This window comes from Pholis gunnellus, assembly GCF_910591455.1.
Source record: "Pholis gunnellus genome assembly, chromosome: 4".
Lineage (NCBI taxonomy): Eukaryota > Metazoa > Chordata > Actinopteri > Perciformes > Pholidae > Pholis > Pholis gunnellus.
Window position 1 is genome coordinate 20540866 of NC_136530.1, and position 19773 is coordinate 20560638.

The following is a 19773-nucleotide window of genomic DNA, read 5'->3' on the forward strand; positions in this document are numbered from 1 at the left end:
GCCAAATTATGGGTAAATACACAACTTCTCTTTGTTGCTAGCACAGTTAGCTCTTCAGCTGTCTGTCAATCGCAACTACACTGCAAACATAAACAGCTAACTGTTCTAGCGACAGCGAAAGCTGTGCCTTCAGCCATATTTCGGAGGCCAGATAGTCTGACTGAATTGGCATTTCATGTTTGCTTCATTATCCAATCTGATGTGTTTAGCTGTTATTTTGGGTAGTTTTGCACTAACCAATAAAGAAGAAAGACTTTTCCATCAGCGCCTCATTAAAGGTCTGGAACAAGGCTCATATGATGGAACATTTTCCATCTAAATTGGCTGTCGATCCGTTACTTCAGTAAACGCCACCTCATATATGTCTGCTGCGTGTAGTGTACCTTGCTGGAGGAGTGGTTTCATAAGTTTCTATGGATGTTTTTATGCTGTTTTTGCCGGATCATCCTTCAAATCTATTGTAGATGTGGTGTAGCAACGCCAACTGCAGCCGCTTGTTAAAAAAAAAAAAAACAAGCAACAAATTTTTTCGAGCCACATTTCAACGCTGCAGCGAAAAAGTATTTGATACTCAAAAGGTAGATTTTCAGTGAAGTATTCCTTTATTGGAAGACTACAGGGGGTGAAGGGGAGGGGAGGCATGAAAAGGTCGTTTTCTTTAAGGCACTGTAACTGCATGGTTCGCCTCCATCCCCTTCCCTATAGCAGGGCGAGGGACAAGCCAGAAGCAGCAGGGAGGGCCTTTGGAGCTGGATAAGAAGCCAAAGTCCTGCCATCCCACAATCCTTCAATTCAAAATGGACCCTGAGCCAGAGAGCGGTGACCTTTTCTGCATTGTTTTTAATGGAGCAGGGGCCGGGGATGGGCAGTCTGATAACTCTAAACTGAGCTTAGTGACTTACAGTATTTACACAAATAAACGCTTTTTTGGGAAAGCGCACCATCTTGCACAGACATGCAGCTGTGCACAAGTATGTTATGCAAGTGCTCACACATTAAGACACACACAGACTCTCGGTTACTCACTCACAGACAGACACACACAATAGAAACGGTGGTGGTGCGTTTTTCTTTTTCGGGTCACAGTCACAAACAAGTCCTCTTTAAAGTGAGTGGAAAAGTCCCTCCTTCCTCTCTCTCTAAAAGAATAGTGCAGATGGTAGGATTCTCTCTTTCTTCCCCTTCTCTCTCAGCTTTCAGCTTAGTTGTATTTGTTTTGTTGTATTTTAAAGAAAGAATAACGGTTCCCTAAGCACAGGACAGATAGCTGTGATGGGCAGGAGACTCGGCCGGCCGCCGAGGCTGTGCTCCACCCCTTTTCCCTCCCCTCCCCCCATTGCTCTCTACCTAACTCTCCCACAGAAATCGGACCTGAAATAAAAGGCCCAGAGCCCCTTCAAATGTTTACATAAAACTACATGCAAGGGCAAAGTAGGCTCTCTCTCTGTCTTTCTACCTTCTTCCCCCGCCCCACCCCACCCATCCTCTGTCTTCATCTCTCCGTCCACTCGTCATCCCTTCGTCCCCTCATTTGCTCTCCAGGTTGTAGCACTGCGTCTCGCCCCGCTCCTTGCCGTCGTAGCCGGGCAGAGGCTGCCCGTATTTGTCCACGCACCAGCAGTAGCCCCGCCTCCTGCCTTTGGATGGACGGCACTGTGAAAAAACAGGTCGGGAAAAAGAATTAGTATGCCGATTGTTTGCTTTTACCAAACGCCATGCAGAGATGAACATGTACAGACTTCGAAAAGAAAAAAGGTTTTCGCAACAGACAGTTCATGGACAAACATCACTCGACAAGCTCCAACTTCCATCCTTAGTTTAGAGGCCGACGGAAGAAAAGACTGGAAAGTAGCAGAGGACTTATCGCTTTGGGACACACTGTCTGAAAACAGATTACCGTTTCCAAGGTGAGGAGTTGCCCTGACACAGCTTTATCAACACAACCCTCAACGTGCATGTGTTTATTTTAATAAGACTCGATCTCTCTTTGTTGGCTTTTAGGTTTTGGATGCTTGTCAGGAGGCCGAGCCATGCCTCAGCAGAACTCTAATAAGACAAAACACCATTGATCACGGAGAGGAATGCCCTGCTGTCTGGAGCTGCCGCACAGCTTTTATGTGCTGTAACTATCAGAGAGAGAAACGCTGCATAATGCAGCTGCTCGCCTTGTGAAAGACGATGATAAATGTATAATGACCAGAGCTGGGGAGTATCGCACAGGCGTCCAACGTGCAACCAGCAGGCCGTTGAGTTTGTCCCCTCTGTGAGCTGTTTATCTATCAGGCTAATGTGCTCCTGACCAGTAGGGGCAAACGATGAAAAAGCAAGATTATTTTTGATAGAGAGGGGCAAGGGAATGAGGAACTCACTGAGTGAGTGAGAGTGAAGGAGTGTGAAGGTAAACATGGAGTTGCTAAAGTATTTGCCAAGGCCAAGGTTGGAGGGCTGCAAGGAAACCAGCGCTGCTATTCTGGGAAACTGGCAGAAACTAAAAATCATCTGGAGGTGATTATGGCCTGCGCGTGCACGAGCGCACATAAACACACATCAGCAAACATGTAGGCATACACAAACAAGATGTGTATCTACTGTACATATACATACCCCCCACCAGCACACACACGCACACACACACACACACACACACACATATATATGCAGTAACATCAGATGTCCCATAGGGGGCAGTCCATAAATATATATACTTTTCTCTGTACACCAGAACACTGGATTTCAATTGAGACAATGGCGTGAGGTTCAGCTGCTTACTTTGACGATGAAAATGACTAAACCATTTTTTTAGCCCATTTACTGTAAACCACTTGCCTTACAGGTAGCCATTGGTCACCATCCATTTCTGTACAATATGAAAATGAATTAGCAGACTCTTGAATCTACAATCGATACAACACTTGCGGTCTACATTCATGTGTGTAAGTTACACAACACTTTTTTTTTAATGCAGACTTTTCACATTAATCTTAACTTAATCTATATTACCGCGCAATGACAATCTAACCCTGACTAAACTAATGCAAACTGGATGTTTAATGTGATGGATCAAGTTTCACGAGAGGACTTCATTTTCATAACCTGTACAGGAATGAAGGGAAACCAATGGCTGCCAGGGACTGTAAGAAGAGAGGTATTCGGAGCAACATGCAAATCCATATAGTATCAAGACTGTCGAAGGCTAACAAACGGCACTGGTCCTTAGTTAAAAGGAGTTGTGTGTAGGATTTAGTGACATCTAGTGGGGAGGTTGCAAATTGCATCCAACTGAATACCTCTCCTCTCACCCGTCCCTTTTCAACAATGGCGGGCGGTGCATTTTATACCTGGGCCTTCTGTGCTGTCCTACTACAGTTGAATTACCTAATTATGAGCCACAGCTACGGTTTTATTTGTTTCTAGGGGTGTAACAATACACGTATTCGTATTAAAACGTTCGGTACGAGGCTTACGAACCGAACAATACGTTTGAATAATACTAGTGCATTTGGAAAATGCAGATGCTTACATTTTGGGAAATATAATGTTTTCGGTGGACTGCGCTCACGTGGGAGACAACCGGCTGTGTGACCTCTGAACCCGGAACAAAATCCCCCCCCAAAAAACAGCTGAGGCTACGCTAAACTAGCCTAAGCTAGCTTTCTGTATGACAAAAGTCACGCTGGCCCAATGACCAATCACGGCGCACGTTAATGCAGACGTACTTAGCAGGCTACCTGGTTAGCAGTGGCACGTCAAAGAATACGCCCAACATGTCAAACTAAAGATCTGATTGGTTGAAGACTATGACCATCAACAATATCGTCCCCATTCACTTTAATCTGCAAAGTCTACCTAGCGGGCATCGGGCCTCTCTCCTTACATAGAGAAATAGAGGCTGAATCTGATTGGATGAAAGCTCTCCTTAAAACAAGCTGTGCTGGAAGCAGAGCAACAGAGGAAGACAGGAGCTGTGCAATGAGAAAATAAGCTAATGGAAAAATAATTATAATACATGTAGTGTATTTGTGAAAAATGATTAAATTATAAAATAACTATAACTTTGTGATTCTGTTTAGGCCAGCAGAGAAAACGCAAAAGGCTTTTGCCAATGTTTGGTTTGTCCGTTCTGGGCTACAGTAGCAACATGGCGGTGCAACAGGGCGGACTCCGAGTAGAGAACCCACTCTCTATGTAGATATGATGGGCTTATTCTAGGCTCACCAAAACACAACGATTCTTAGTTTCAGGTGATTATGCTCTTCATAATCACTCTCTTCTATTTTCTGCAACTTAATTGCTCTAAATGTCACACACTGTACCTTTTAAAAGCTTAAAACAACCTGCATTATTTATGTTTTCTCATTTCCATACATTGGGAGCAATGTGGTTCTGTGTCATGCTCAAGGAGAATTCTCCTTGTGGACAGGAGGAGCTGTGAATCAGACCACAAACCAGCTCGGAAGTAGCACAACAATGTTTGCACAAGTGCAAAACACACAGGCAGCGTTGCATCATTTAGCACCAGCCAAGATGTGATGAGTTGGGGAGCAAGTGTGATGAAACAGCTGCTTTTTTTTCCGAAGAGCTGATGAACAATGACACTGGGAATTAGGACGTTGGTTTATACCGACACGTGATAACTTGCGGTTATGTGTCAAGACGCCACTGGTGTGTTGGCTTATATTGATGACTTCAACATTGGAGACTGCAACTGTGTTGCATCTTCAACCAATAGTCAACATCGATTCTAAATGTTTATTCCCATTCTTTCCAAGAGTTGCGAAAGAAGATCGATACCACTCTTATGTCTGGACGTTAACTATGGAGCTGTAGCCGGGAGACTACTAGCCTAGCTTAGCATGAAGACTGGAATCGAGGAGGTTATGTTTCACCACTCCAATCATCAGGTAGAGACAAACTTGTTTTGCCACTGTTGACTAACTTACGTTCCCTCGGGCACAAAATGGAACGGTTTTCCAGGGCGGACTCCGTGAAGAGGACCCACTCTCTGTGTAGGTATGAAAAGCTTATTCTAGGCTTATTGTGTGGGGAGGAAATATTACCCTGAATACATTCAATTTGCATTCATAATGGCAGGTAGTGATGGGTAACGGTAAGCTGAGAGAATCATAACACATATTAACAGCCAGGTTCGCTTTTTTTTCTTCTTTATTACGTTATGTTTCACTTTCTCATGTATTTGGGAAGGTGGTCCACGGAAATCTTTGAAAAATCAGAAGTGGGCCGTAAGTTACAAGAGGTGGAGAACCCCTGCACTCTGTACTCCTTCGAACTCCCTTTGGGGATATTTCCCAAAATGCCAAAAACAAAACGATCGTAATACTTACAGACTGCATTGCAGGCGGCTGCGCAGCGATGCAGAGGCAGACAGACCCGACAGAATTTAGAGTGTGACCAGGTGTGTTTCCAGCGTCTTCGACATCCACGTACAGCCTGAGTGCATGATCAAAGGCAGCTTTATAGAGACAGAGGCCTATTAAAATACCTCGCCAACAACTACCGCAGCAGTCTAGGGGCAAGTACGCAGCCAAACACGCCCCATTCTCACACACTAACATCATCGAGAGATTATTTTCGGTTTTCCTCCTTCCTCTCCTCCTCCTCGTCCTCCTCTTGTGTCTTACTCTTTTTTCTTCCTCTCTCTCCTCTCTTCCCTCCATTTACCCCTCAGGGTGCCATCGTCTGAGTCTGCGGCCAACTTCTATTTCGGCCCCGACCCAGTGGACGCGACTGGGGAGAGGAGCTTAACATTGTGTTCCTCTGCTCTGGTTCATGATGATGGAGTCCTGTATGTGCTTGGTGTGTGCGTGTGAATGTGTGTGTGAGTGTGTGTGTGTGTGTGTGTGTGTGTGTGTGTGTGTGTGTGTGTGTGTGTATGTGAGGGTTGAAAAGCCAAAGGAGAGGCAGAAGGGAGAGGAAGAGCAAAATGTGCATGTGTGCATTCCCCTGTTGCTTGGCTACCTTTGAATTTCCGCTCAGTCTCTCTTTCATCTGAGAACTATTAGCAGTCATCTCAAGCAATCCTTTCTTTACGGCTTGAATCTACACACACACACACACACACACACACACACACACACACACACACACACACACACAAGAATGTCAAAGACAGCCAAACGTTTGCTGAGGACTGGCTGTCACTTGACAAAGACTGATAGAAGTTTTTTCTACCCTTTGTTGTAAACATTGTTTCCACACTTGTTTCCTTTTAAATACAAACTACTCCTGGTCACCTAAAGGACTACTCATCGACACTCACCACCTGTTGCTTTGACTCATGGCGGTAAACAGAACATTTTCTTTGGATATTTGTTTCTTCTTCTATGAAACTGGGTTGCTTTTGGAATTTGCTGCATCCATCTTGAAGCTGACTACCATTAAGTGTCCTCCATGAAGCACAGTGAGACGAGGAGTATTCCCTCAAGGTGCTCACTGATCCAAGCATTCTGAGCCTTACAGCGCTGACACTGGCCCTGCGCGGTCCACATGGCCGTAACTAAAAAAGCCCATTTCATCCGCCCCACACACACACACACACACACACACACACACACACACACACACATAATGCCACCTTTATGGGGCGTGTATGCGCGTGTGTTGTCCGCATGAATGTGTGCTCTTGTGATGCCGGTCTTTATAACTAATAGCAGCGCCGCAGGGCTCTACGGACATTTACAAGAGCCTAGTCTGACCACAGGATAAACACAAGCTCATAAAATGCAATGTGTGTGTATAGGGGCGCACGCATATGTATTGGTGTAAGAGGGTGCATCTGTATGCGTGTGTGTGTGTGTGTGTGTGTGTGTGTGTGTAAGTGCATTGGGAGTAGCTACAGGATATTGCGTTCTCTGATAAATAGTTTAATGAGAGTCCCAGTGAATCATTTTAGAAGAATGGAGGCCACACAAACTTTAAAATAGAAGCCTAAAAAAATCAATGAATGAATGTGATGAAAGACTTTGCAAAGATTCTAGAAACGTAATCAATGGCAAATCTGATTACCACCAAAGTCATTCCTGAACTTAAAATACCAATTTCCAATTATTTGCAAGTTAAAGCATCGCTAATGTAAGTTAATTTGCTCCATTTCATATTATTCTAAATTGAATACCTTTGGGTTTCTCAAATAAGGACAACAAACTATTCAAAGACGTCAATAACTGATCCGCTGACTTGTGACAGGCCCTATTTCTGACATCTTTGAGACATAACGACCTCAAATACACAGTCGAGCGTATACAGATTTTTATACAACACTGGGTGTGTTCACACAGATGCAAACCCCTTGTGGACATTGTCAGATTACGATGTTTACTTTATATGAAATTATAATCTGGATTCAAGCATCATTCAATAATGAAAGTGATTATTATCTGAAGCCTCTGAAGCCAAATCATGATGGGGTATCAAACCTTAATACTTCTGTATGTGTCTGTAAAATCAGGCAATGAACATTATCACAAGTTGACATTAAATGTTTGGTTATTCTTCTTGATCTTAATCATAACTTTTGTTGTTTAAGTTAACTGTGTTAAAACATTGTACACTGATGCATTGAAATTTGCTAAATGAAAAAAAAGGGTTTGGTACAAAACATATTTATATTCTAATAAATTATAATTTTGTTATCAGCACTGTAACTCAGGTACCGCATTGGCATTGGTAATGAAAAATATGACTATTATGCAACAGCCTTGGCAAACAAAAAAAACCTAAAAAAGACTTGCACATCCCCAAGTGAGAAGGAAGGCGAGGTGGATTAGAAATCCAGGGAGGGAACGGAACGAGAGAGAGAGAGAGAGAGAGAGAGAGAGAGAGAGAGAGAGAGAGAGAGACAGAGTGAAAATAGATGTCTGGGTCCCCGAAGGTTGGCCCGTTATTATAAAGCCATTGTGGTCGGTGTGTACGTTTCCACAGATCCTTCTGAGTCACGCTCAATAAGTCAGTCCTTATGGGCCTGGCACTGTCGGGACACAGTGGGGGAGGAGGGATAAGGGTACGCAGGCACCTGGCTCACATCCGTAACCCACTGACTCTTCCTCCTCCTCCTCCTCCTCTTCCTCTCAACACACACACACTTAACTCTGAAAGAGCACACAGAGGGACACAGACACTGTCGTCCCATTCACAAACCCTCTGCGGGGTGATTCGTGGCCAAACAAGGAAGGAAAAAGCCAGGTGGGCGGAAGGGCAGGATGGACCGAATGATGGAGCGGGCAGGCAGAACAAAAGACGGGTGGATGACTGTAGGGAAGGGCACAATGGGGGTAATGATGGGTGGGTGAAATGATGAATAAGAGAGAGAGACAGAGACAGACTGAGAGAGAGAGGGAGAGAGAGAGAGAGAGAGAGAGAGAGAGAGAGAGAGAGAGGAAAAGTGAGTGTGAGACTTTGAGGGGTGTAATGAGTGGGTCAGTGTTGGGCATGCGTGGCCTGAACTGGGATACTGGGCTAATTCATATAACTGCTGCTAAAAATAGGTTTCTCCGTAGGCGAGGTAAGGCTTACCCTGCTCAACCTTCTCCTCCACTGCTGGGGCACTCATATTACCAGCAACATGTACACTGAAAACCACACACATGCATGCCTGTGACTTTTTTTCCTTGTGATTGCAGACACCTTAAAACAAGATTCCACCCCCTAATCAATCCTTCCAGTATCAAGACTCACCCTCTGTAGTCTTAAAAAAGTGGTTGTTAAAAAGTGTTTTTATAAAACAATTATATCCTTAATGTAGATTCCACAATCCGCCCGTTTGCTCAGTACATTCAATTAGTCACAAGTGCCAAATGTGAAGAGTGACAAATGACAGCAGTGTGTATACAGCCATACTCTGGCAGAGCTCAGTATGTTTGCAACATACTGAGCATAGTATGTGGAGTGGACCGTAAGGGAGCAAATATTGCTGCAGGAGTGTGTGATCATTTTTCTTCTGCTGTGAAAACGTATCACCAATTGAGTACATTGTAACCAACATGAATCTCATCAGACCTCAGATGCTTTTGTTTTCCAGGAATCCAAGATGCTCATGAGGAACTCGGGACCTTTTTTCTGAGTATAAATCTCCTCTCCGCAGTGAGTACTTTGCAGTGGCCGTGCGACTTTTAGTGCAGAGTCTGCAGTACTACTTCATATCACATACTGGTCAAGTATCCCTGATAAAACACAAAACATCTGTATTCATTCAAAGTAAAAGCAAGAAGTGCTTGTTGCTGATGTCACCGGGATGGGATTGAAACAATAGCAATGTAGCTGGATCCTTGACTATAGCCAAAAAACAAGAGAAAGGTTTTTCGCTTCCGCAATTCTCACACAATTCCTCTATGTTATTGTTTCTTTGTGTGAGAACCGTCACAGTTATCTACTGTTTTCTGTTATAAGGAATGCACAAAAGGGACTTAAGTATAGTTCTTATTTGACTATGGATCCTTCCTTCCTGGAACTTGGTTGAAAAGGGTGTGTTAGTTCCCTGTTTGATTCCTGGCACTATTTGTTGGAAAATGAAAGATAAAACTACCAGCTCTTACCAGCCACCTTTCAACAGTTCGTAAGCGTTTGATATTAAAAGATTTAGATACGAAGGCAGCCTGTGTATCATGTGTATGGTTATGCCCCTATTTCCTCTGCTTAGTCCTTCACCCATCCCCCCCCCCAACGCACCCCGACCCCCCTTGCTCCCTTCTTTTCACAGTATTGTCACCCTAGACGGTTCACACGGTCTCCTCTTCGCTGTGTTTCCGGTCATAAATCTCTGCAACACACCGTGAAGGCACATCCCCTCGGATGAATTTAACACAACACCCTGCACCCCACCGGCCCTCTGAGAAAAGGGCGACAAGGGCTGGCACACTGCTGCACACACACATTTACACACACACACACACACACACACACTTAGACCAGAGCTGACGCTTTCCTGGTAGGTATTTGTTGCTGGAATCCGGGAAAAGAACGAAGAAGTGTCTGATTGTAATGAAAGTAACGATGAAACCTCACTTTGGAGACTTTGGGGAAAGAGTGAGGTGGGAATCTGAGAGGATGATTTTATTGTGTATGTGTGTGTGTGTCTGTTATGGCTCGAGTTGGTCTCTGACTCATGGTTTTTGTGGCTTGTTTTTTTTTTGGTGACTCATGCATTTCTCAGAACGGGCTCTAGCTCCGTGGAATCCCTCCGATAAGGCTCCCAACCTCAGGAAATGGGATGGTGGTATTTATTTGACATGCCGTGTGTCTCAACAATGCCCCACCGCAGCTCCCATCTATCCTCAGCCTACCCCGCCTCACCGCTCCCTCCCCTTAAGGTCAGCACATCAGCCGCCGGACGACTCCAAATGAAGTATAGCTTCCTTGTTTTTTTCCCCCGTCTTACAAATGAGCAGGCTATGGGTGGCCCTGAGTCTGCTGTACCACCGACAAGAAAAACTAAACCAGTGACAGCCTGTTTGTTTTTCTTTACCTCACCAACAGCACCCCACACCTACACACCCTCACCAAAACTACCGCCATCAAACAAGCACCATACATACACTCCCCTGCCGCCACATCTACCGTGCCACACACACTCCCAGACCACATTCTTACATCCCTACCCCCCACACTCTCCCACACCACACACCCACAAACACACCTGACCGACTTCATTTCCTGTGAGGCATGAGTCAGACGGCTGCAGTGCATTTACCGGAGTAATACATGGTTATTAGCCATTCTGATAATATAGTGTTGATGTGGCTGTCAAGGCAACCCGAGCTGCAAAAAAAAAAGAAAAGAAAAAAAAGGGGGGGATTGGGCATGTGTGGGTGGGTGGGATGAGTCGCAGAGGATTCTTTGGAAGTGTTCAGGCATGCGGTGGGTCTTTTTGCATGTCCGCAGGTGTGTGTGTGTGTGTTTAAGTGTGTGACAGAAAGAGAGAGATGAAACAGAGTGGAGAGCCATTCACCTGTTTTTTCTTGTAGAAGCCCTTTCTGTCACAGTTGGGTATGCGGAAGCCCCTCGGATTGAGCACATTGCTGATTTTAAGTCCGCTTAGGATGCTCTCCATCTCCCGCCGACACGGGCCCTAGCAACATGACAAACACAGCCAGTGTTACACACTCATCCCGACACAATCACGGACATGAGGAACATGAGGAGTGTCCATGCAATTATAGTTATAAGTTCATGGTGAACATAAGAGTCTATAAAAGTTAACCTCCTGAGCCCTGAATGTCCCATTAACTTTCCCCCCATGTACACGGTATGATAACATATCTTTGGTTTCTGCTTGGTCAAACACAACCTTTGAGCTAATTGATATTTACATAAAGGGATATAAAATCGTGGATGGCCATACATTTCATGGCTGCAACATCACATCAAAATTGAATAATTTGAATGTCTTACGCGGTTTTTCCAAAGTCCCCAAAACTGAGTTTGCTATTTTTTGGAAAATGTAAATGTTTTTGCTTGTCTGAACAGCATCCAGTTGCTGTGACGAATGATCCCACTGAGGGTCCGAAAATGAGATGTCAACTTTCTGGAAAAATTGGTACCTTGTCGCACAAAATGTTTGATAGAATACAACATTGTTTCAATTACAGTAGATAAACTAAAAGCCTGTGGAGTGTTTAACCACAAATTGCTCTGCAAAGCAATGTTTTGTTGAGAGATTCCCCGTAGTGTTTGTGTCTTGTGTTTTCCTGCACATGCTCGAGGCTGCAAACACACCACGTGTTGACAGTGATATGCATTCTTGCAAACTGCAACCATGTGCCATGGAGAGCTAGAAGTCTGTAGGTGTTTTGATTCCAACAAATGGCCAGCAGACATTTTGTCAATAGCACAGGTGTTACTAATAACACGAGCGATTCCTCCGTTCTGTTTAAGTGCTCCAGTGAGAGTGACAAAGGCCAGCATGATCAATACCAGGACCCTGACATCAAAGCAGCTGATTCATTTTATTGTTTGCACCTGCGCTTTTTCTACTGCGACAAGGTGGACCTTTGTTGCAAGTCGTTCCCCATCTCTCTCCCCTGACTTCTTGTCATTTCGTGGGAATAATTGAATGAATAAGTTGCAGGCTGCTGTCTCTCCAAGGCATATGGTGATGATGCCTAGCGACAGAGGTTGGTGGTAATTAAGAATAAAATAGACAATAAAGAGAATAGTAATAAAGACATGGGCCAAGCTAATATTAACAAAAGCTTTGAAAATGTTTTAAGGCATAGAAAATGTTTGTAATGTTTGTTTTAACGTTAATAGGGGCACCTAACAATTGTTGTAAGACAGCCTTGAAAAATTGTGAACCTTGGTGTCACCTTAATTACAATACCCCTGATTACTTTACAAAAAAGAACATATTTGGATGTAATCCCTTTGTAATCACCAACATTTTGATTAGAAGCCGAAATTTACAGTAACTAATAACAATTACATTTATTTTGTAAATCAAAGACACAGCTCTGTTAACAGTACATATAGCTAATTACTCTGCAATACTGCACATCATCAATGTATGTAATTTCAGTGATGTCTCAGTGAAAGTATCCTGACAAGGCACAGAACCACGACGCTGCACTGGGTAACCTTAGTGGATAGACTTGACTCTGAACAGGCAGCTCAGTTGTGAAAGTGGCTGCAAAGCTAGCCTAAATACTTTAAATGAAAGCTTGCCGCGATTAACGCTAGCCGACTTGCCGTTTTTAGTCACTCTTTGTGAAACTTTCCTTTTCAGCGGTTATGTGTGGTTCATAATGTAGATTTTTGAAACACTATTGTTTTCAAGTTTGAATTTGAATAATACAAGGTCGCTAACGTTAGCGCTCACTAGCTAGCAAAAAACATTTTAGCCTCTCTGGCTCTAGTCTTCTCCCTGGGTAGCGTTACTTAGTCAAAAGGTAAATTTCCTGTATAAAAAGCTAAAATTGTTTTGCTGCTCAATGACATGGCTGTTTGTTAACGATGTCTCTCTTCAAAAGGCCAACAATATCAAGTTCAAATTTAAATTTGTCCAATGGTAAATATTTTAAAAAGAATACAAAGAAGCTTGAGGAATAAATAGCTAGCAAGCTAACGGCTTTAAGCCAAGACAAAATATGAAGCTGGTCATTTCTTTTAATTCCACAGTCATACAGCTGTCTTAATGCCTCTGCCTTTACCGTTTTTCCTCCACAGAGCAACACTATAACTCTTTTTACAGACTTCTCATTGCCGCTGGGTGTAACTTACATACTCAATCTCCCTCTTGTTCTCCAGGGAGAAGTTATGCATGTCCATATTGGCTCCTCCTGACACTGATTCCACCTTGTAGCTCTGGGTCTTCCTGTTCTGATCTTTCTGGATCAGCTTGTTGTGCAGAGGAGGCCTGGTGTCCATCGACCCCCGACTGTGCCCGCCCTTCGCGGTCGCCACACCGTGCAACACTGGCACCGTCGCGGTCACGTTGGCACAGCCTTCTACCTGATGTCCAGCGTTCTCTAAAGGGGTAAAGGTGAGTCATTAGTTTTCAGATCATAAACGGTCAGTTTAAGATGTTTCATTCTTACTGAACAATGCTGAGGTTAATTAACATCCGACTCGTAGAAATAAAGATGAATACATTATGACATTTGGTGGCAGATTCTCTGTTTTTGCACCATTTATAGCAGTAAAAAATTGTTTAGTATCGAAATAAAAACCCAGATAATAAAAATCACTATACTTACACCAAGTACTAAACACTCTTATCTGTCTTATGTGACCTGAATTGAAAAAGAATAAAGACTCTGCAGGCTAATCATCTGGGTTTGACAAGTGACCTGGTCCTGAGTTGCCTTGATGGAGTAAAAGCATAAAATTGCCCTTCTTTTTGTTTTCATTGATAAAGAACAATTTGTTACACAAATCCTAAAATGAGATTTCAAACAACCTTAAAGGTAGAATGTGCAACCGTTTTGTGGATGACTAATCATAAATGTAGCAAATTGAAGCGATACATTCCTCAGTGCTATTTAGACGGAGAAAGCTGAGTTGTCGTGCTTGTAGAGCCGTGCCAGCAGTGCCTAAATGCCGGTATGCTTGTGCGTGAGCTACTGACGTCCGGAGGATCCCCGTCGGCTGAACCTCCGAGTCAGCAAAAACAATGTAGTTCTTCCTTGCCTCCAACTACGACAAATGACGGCGCTGGATGCAGAAAGAACAACAGCTTTTGCGGTAAATATAGCACGCACTGAAGAATTGATTGCTTCAATGAACTGCATTAACTCACAAGGATTTGACATCCATATAAAAGGTGGCACATTTTCCCTTTAAAGCTTATAATGATATCTTACCATAAAACTCTATGTGGTGCAAAAACAGGGAATCAGCTACTAAATATCGTCATACATTTTTCCCTTAATTTACTTGTCAGCTAGGATTTGACTTAAGTACTCTGGTGAAACATTTTAATGTCAGCAGTGTCTGCTTTTCTTAATCCAACAGAGAAGTCTTGACTGCCTAAGAGACGCCTGTTTAAAAGAGACGAAACAAAGTTAGCTCATTGCCTTGTGGGCTGTTTGGAGTCAGAGCTGAAGCCAAGTAATAAACAGAAACATGACGATTTCATATCCACAACTTTCCACAGCATGCAGACCAAGAGATAGACACAGAGACAAACTGAGTGTAAACAAGACTCTTTGCTGTAAAGAAGAGCATGTTGTGCAGTGTCTGTGTAGGGAAGAGGAAACGGGTATTGGGGCTAAAAGAGGAAGAGGTTAGGGCAGTAAGAGGTAAAGTGGGAGACGAGGGAGCAGATATATTAATAGCCTGTGGTGCTGGCAAAGATTCCAGTCAAATCGTTAAAGACAGAGTGGGCACCATCTGACCGAAAGGAAGAGAGGAGGGGGCTCCGAACACTCCTCCCTAATATAGGAGAGAACCAAACTACCCGCCATGTGCCACCCGGTCAGCCATGCCGCCACGTGCTAACTGAGCTCGGAGACGTCCGGAGGAGGCAGAGGGACGATGGGAACACACATGCAGCGGCTCACACACACCCAAACAGTTTTAAAACGTTAACTCAAAGCAGATTTTGTGTTTGAGAGCTGCGGTGAGGGCGGCGGACGGGCATGCAGGGGTGTAGCTCGTGTGGGCAGGCAGGCTGGCAGCCCACCCTTTCTCCGTGACCACCTGATCAATTAGTGACGTGATTGGGCTCCACAGTCTCCCAGGCTCCCCAGAACTTAGAATAACAACATGGATGTCAACAACAACATCAACTGGAACACGACAGCGCCAGAAACCAACAGTGATCTTTGACCTGATATAGCCTCCACATGTTTTTTCTGAACCCTGCAAAAATGTCCATAAATGTCCATAACCAGGGACAGAAATATTGAGCCCTTATTTAAGATTCCAGCAAGCATTAATTTGTATTGTCAATATACACTTTTATATAACCTTTCAAGAAAGTCTGGGGCGTTTTAGATAAACACATTACGCAATTTGTTTGTATAATGGGACAGGGGTAAACAGCACAAACTGCGGTGAGGAGAGCTTGTAAATGTCTGGGAGGAGAGGCTGCTCTGGAGCTCCATGGGGACTGATGGTGGTGGAACCACTGGGCTGCACTTACACACTCTGACCAACAGGGGCGCTTAGGATCATTTCCAACATCCCCCCCCCCCCCCCCCCCCCCCCATCTCCAACAGTGGAGATACTGGAAATAAGCATGCATTTATACCTGTCTCACTGCTGTTAGACGGATGCTGCAAATAGAAATAAGTTGATATAAAATGACAGAACGAGAGGGAAAGCAGTAGAGAGAGAAATATACAGGCTAAGTGACAGGAGGTGAAAAAGTAAGTGTGTGTGCGTGTGTGTGCCCGCTGGTGGATGCATAAGCATGTCTGTGTGTGTATGACAATGTGACTGTTGAGTGCCTGCACACCACACATTACTTTGGCCAAACCAAATAACCAGGAGGAAGAAAACACACAGAGGCTCCTGGAGGCCTGACGTCAGCAGTGCCTAAACACACAACAGTGTGTATTCACATGTAGGTGGCATGTGTGCCGTTTCACCAGTGTGAGCAGCGTGCATCCATTCACACAAAACACCGTGCAGATATAAGGTCCCTCGATATTGGCCGGGTGGCACGCAATGTTAAAGATGCAGTTTAGGCTCGTTGGTAATTACTTGAGAGTGCACTCTGTCTTTGAGTGTGTGTTGGATGCTTATGGGTAACTCAAAGAAATGATTCGCCGCCCCCCCCCCCTGCCCTTTGCCACACACCCGACATGTTTTGGCCCACATCCTGGATCAGGAAAGCAGCAGCACATATTTTCATGCTGTGTACAAAAATCCATGAGCTTTACTTGAAGGAAAATAAGGACATTGCAGAAGACAAGGACATGGTCTGCGCTCAGCCTCAGCTAAATGCTGTATACTTACAGTATGTATGTGGCATTCCTTAACTATTGGTTTGAGAGAGCCAGGCTGTGTGCGTGTGTGTGTGCTTGTGGCTCTAAGTGTGTGTGTGTGTGTGTGTGTGTTAGTGAGAAGGAGCAGTGTTGCTTTTCTTAAAACAAACAATCTGCAAACGGCAAAACGACAATCTTTTAAGTCCTTCATTTTAATTTGGCAATTTAAGCATGATGGTCCAAAGATGCTCGCAACATGGAAAAAAAAGTGTCCGCCTGGTGGGAAAGCAAAGATTAATTGCTGCGTAAACCTCCAACCCAAGCTGGCGTTATCCACTCAAACATCCAGGAGCCTATGGGACTTGTTTAACCCGGGCAAACCCACCATCACTGTGCAACGTCAAGTCCCCCTTCTAAAAAGCCCACGACTGAAATTGTGTTTTTCATTGTGGCATGCTGCAAAAAAATCCCACTGAAAACACGTTGCACATATTTACTTGTGCCTTAATGTCTTCAGTAGATCAGTCTAAGGATCATTATCTCATCCCCAATCAATACAACGCACTTAATCGTTTTTTTTTTCCATGAGCAGGGAACACCCCAGACCTGGTCAACACAGAGAAACACCTCATGGGGAGAGCGCCTGTCAAATGCACTAAATAACAACAACAACAACAACAACAACAACAACAACACACGCACAATAAAAGGAACACGATTGTCAACAAACAGTGAAAAGCGCAAATAATAACAGCGCGTCTTACCTTGTTTTGGCACCGGTATGAGAATGCCGTTGAGTTTTTTGGACGCGGCGCCGGAGCACACTCCCCGTCCCTCCAACAGAGCTTGCAGGGGTCGGCTCTCCCCCGGCTGGTGCTGGCAGGTCAAGCTGGAGCCACAGCGCGCCGTGTACACTCCACACGCCAGTCCCTCGCCGAGAGCGCACGTCATGCAGCAGCCACAGCCGGGCTCCCTCACGCGCTCGGCGCAGTCCTTCGGCAGCGGCTTGCACTGCAGGAGCGCCCCGGCGTCGCAAGGCTCGCATCGGACCACCGGCCCCACGGTGCCGGCGAGCCCGCTGAACGCAGCCAGTGCGGCGGCGAGACAGAGCACGCAGAGACCGGGCATTCTGCGGATTAAGCTGGTCACAAAGGGACAGTATGTGAGTTGTCGCGTCGGCTTAAGGGGACTTTCTGTGACACAGCGAGCCAGCTAGCCTTCTCCATCTGTATTTTGTTTTACGCGAACTTCTCATTTTATACAGGCGGAAAAAGAGCCAACAAGTCACACCCTCCTCCGTATGAATAATGTAAACGGAGAGCCCCGATATGAGGGACCGCTACATCCAGTCAGAAGAGAGAGAGAGAGAGAGAGAGAGAGAGAGAGAGAGAGAGAGAGAGAGAGAGAGAGAGAGAGAGCTGCTCAAACGCTCAACTCGTTTAAACCCTTATAATAATTTACTGAGGACCGATCATCTTTCATGCTCTGGCATAAGAGCAGAGGTGTTTGTTTCCATCTGTTAATTTGGCCTCTTGTTAAAAGACAGGCAGGTATCGGGAGCTGCAGATGGCAGAATGACTGTGTTGGGTTATCTTCACTCTCAGTAGTATTGAACTATTGATATCATATTGTATGTTACAGAAAAGGTGCACAGATGCAGATTTCCTCCAGAAGATAAATGTGCTGCGCCAGGGAAGATTTCCTCTGTGTTGACTGTTCCCAAACTTGTGGAGGTTTCCACACCACTGGCCACATCCCCTGCTGACATCAAAGGTATGTGAGTGAATGCCATTGGTGGTACCCCCCACATGCTATACTGATAAAACATTCCTCTGGGCAGATGTGTAGGTGGCCTCCATGTTAACCCACAAAAACAATGATTTTTTTTGTTGTTGCATATAACTTGTGCGCGACCACATGCTCAATGGAAGGTACAGCCAAAGAGGTTTTGCTTTACTGCTCTGGGCTGTAGAAGCTGTTCAGATGCACATGTCAGTCAGAACACCAGCTACAGCTAACTGCGCACATGCCGGCCAGACTGCATACCTGACCCTTTTGCCCAAGTAGTTTTCAGAGGCGGTGCTTACCTTTCACATACACTGAGCAGACCTGGTGATCTGGCACTTTGCATCGCCCCCCACCCCCCCCACCCCACACACACACACTCTTCTCTCCCATGAGTCCCATCGGTGAGCCTGCACCTTTCTCCTGAATGGCCCCCCACAGGATTTCAAATTATTAGAAAAAAAAATGTTCAGATTCTGCCGGCTCAGCATCGCCCCCCTGTCCAGCATATCCTCCTGTTCTGCAATAACAAACGCGAGAGGGGGGTACACACTGAGAAAATAAAGCAATCAGTATTGGCCATTGTGTGATTTCCACCACAGAAGCAGAAAAAGTGTTGAGACTGCATTATGAAAAACAAGCAAAGGGTAATGAAACACCCCCAGAATAGCAAGAAAACGTCTCCAGCTAAGATTAGTTTTCTTATTACTTGACTTTTTTTCTATTCCTGCATTTTTTCATGTCTGAAATATTCATCTTCTGACCTTTGGCTTGTTTATTGTCTGCCCGTCCGTCCAGGGTATGATTTACCTAAAGCACCTTACCGTTTAAACTAATTCAGCAAAAAGACAGTTTTGGGAAACTATGCCCCCTTTGTGTGAATACAGTAGGATATACAGATAGAGTTTATTTTGTCATACCATAAAGGAGACAGGGTTAATCCTAATGTGCTGTTATTGTTTGCCTGGCTGAAAATAGCTGTTAAACCAGTCTTCAGACAATATATAAACAGCCAAATGGATATGACATTCTCAAGTTCATTTTTGCCTGATCAGATATCATGCAATGCAGAAGAAAGTCAACCAATGGCGACGCAACATAACATTCACCTTGTCCTGCACATCCATTGGCATCCTCCAGATCTCAGGAACAGAGCTGTAATTTGCGTCAGGACAGTTTGGATATAATAAAAAGATCAGACAACTGCTGGCACATGTTCAACCCGTCTATGTTGCAGTCTCAGCGAACTGCAATAAGAGATACAATTTGTCTTACTCAACAATCTTGTCTTCATTTTGCGTATGCACCTTTTTTCTTTCACCCTCTCTGTCTTCTCCCTGTCAAAGTAACTCATATTCTCTTCGGTTATTAATCTCTCCTTCGTTACAGTGTCTTCTCCCAGTCAACATTCCTCTTCGTAGCATTCCCACAATGCAGCACATTTTAGGCCGTAAATCATTAATTGGAAACCCAAAGCCAATGACGGTCCTCAGTAACACTGGCACAATGCACTTTATAATTTGAGGCTTTGTGGGAACGAAAGGATCTGGACAGATTTATTTGTTTCCTTCCTTCACATGTGAATTGAGCGGCAAATTGTCTTGCTGTC

General features: G+C 44.6%; 1 protein-coding gene across 1 annotated transcript; it reads right to left on the reverse strand.

Moving 5' to 3' along the window:
- Window positions 1-1494: 1494 nt before the first annotated feature.
- On the reverse strand, window positions 1495-17591 carry igfbp3 (insulin-like growth factor binding protein 3). The gene is made up of 4 exons (XM_079158326.1): window positions 17144-17591; window positions 13228-13475; window positions 10961-11080; window positions 1495-1653 (listed from the first exon to the last, which is right to left on the reverse strand). Exons 1-4 carry the CDS (start codon window positions 17505-17507, stop codon window positions 1528-1530), a joined length of 858 nt encoding a protein of 285 aa, XP_079014452.1. The 5' UTR covers window positions 17508-17591; the 3' UTR covers window positions 1495-1527.
- Window positions 17592-19773: the final 2182 nt, after the last annotated feature.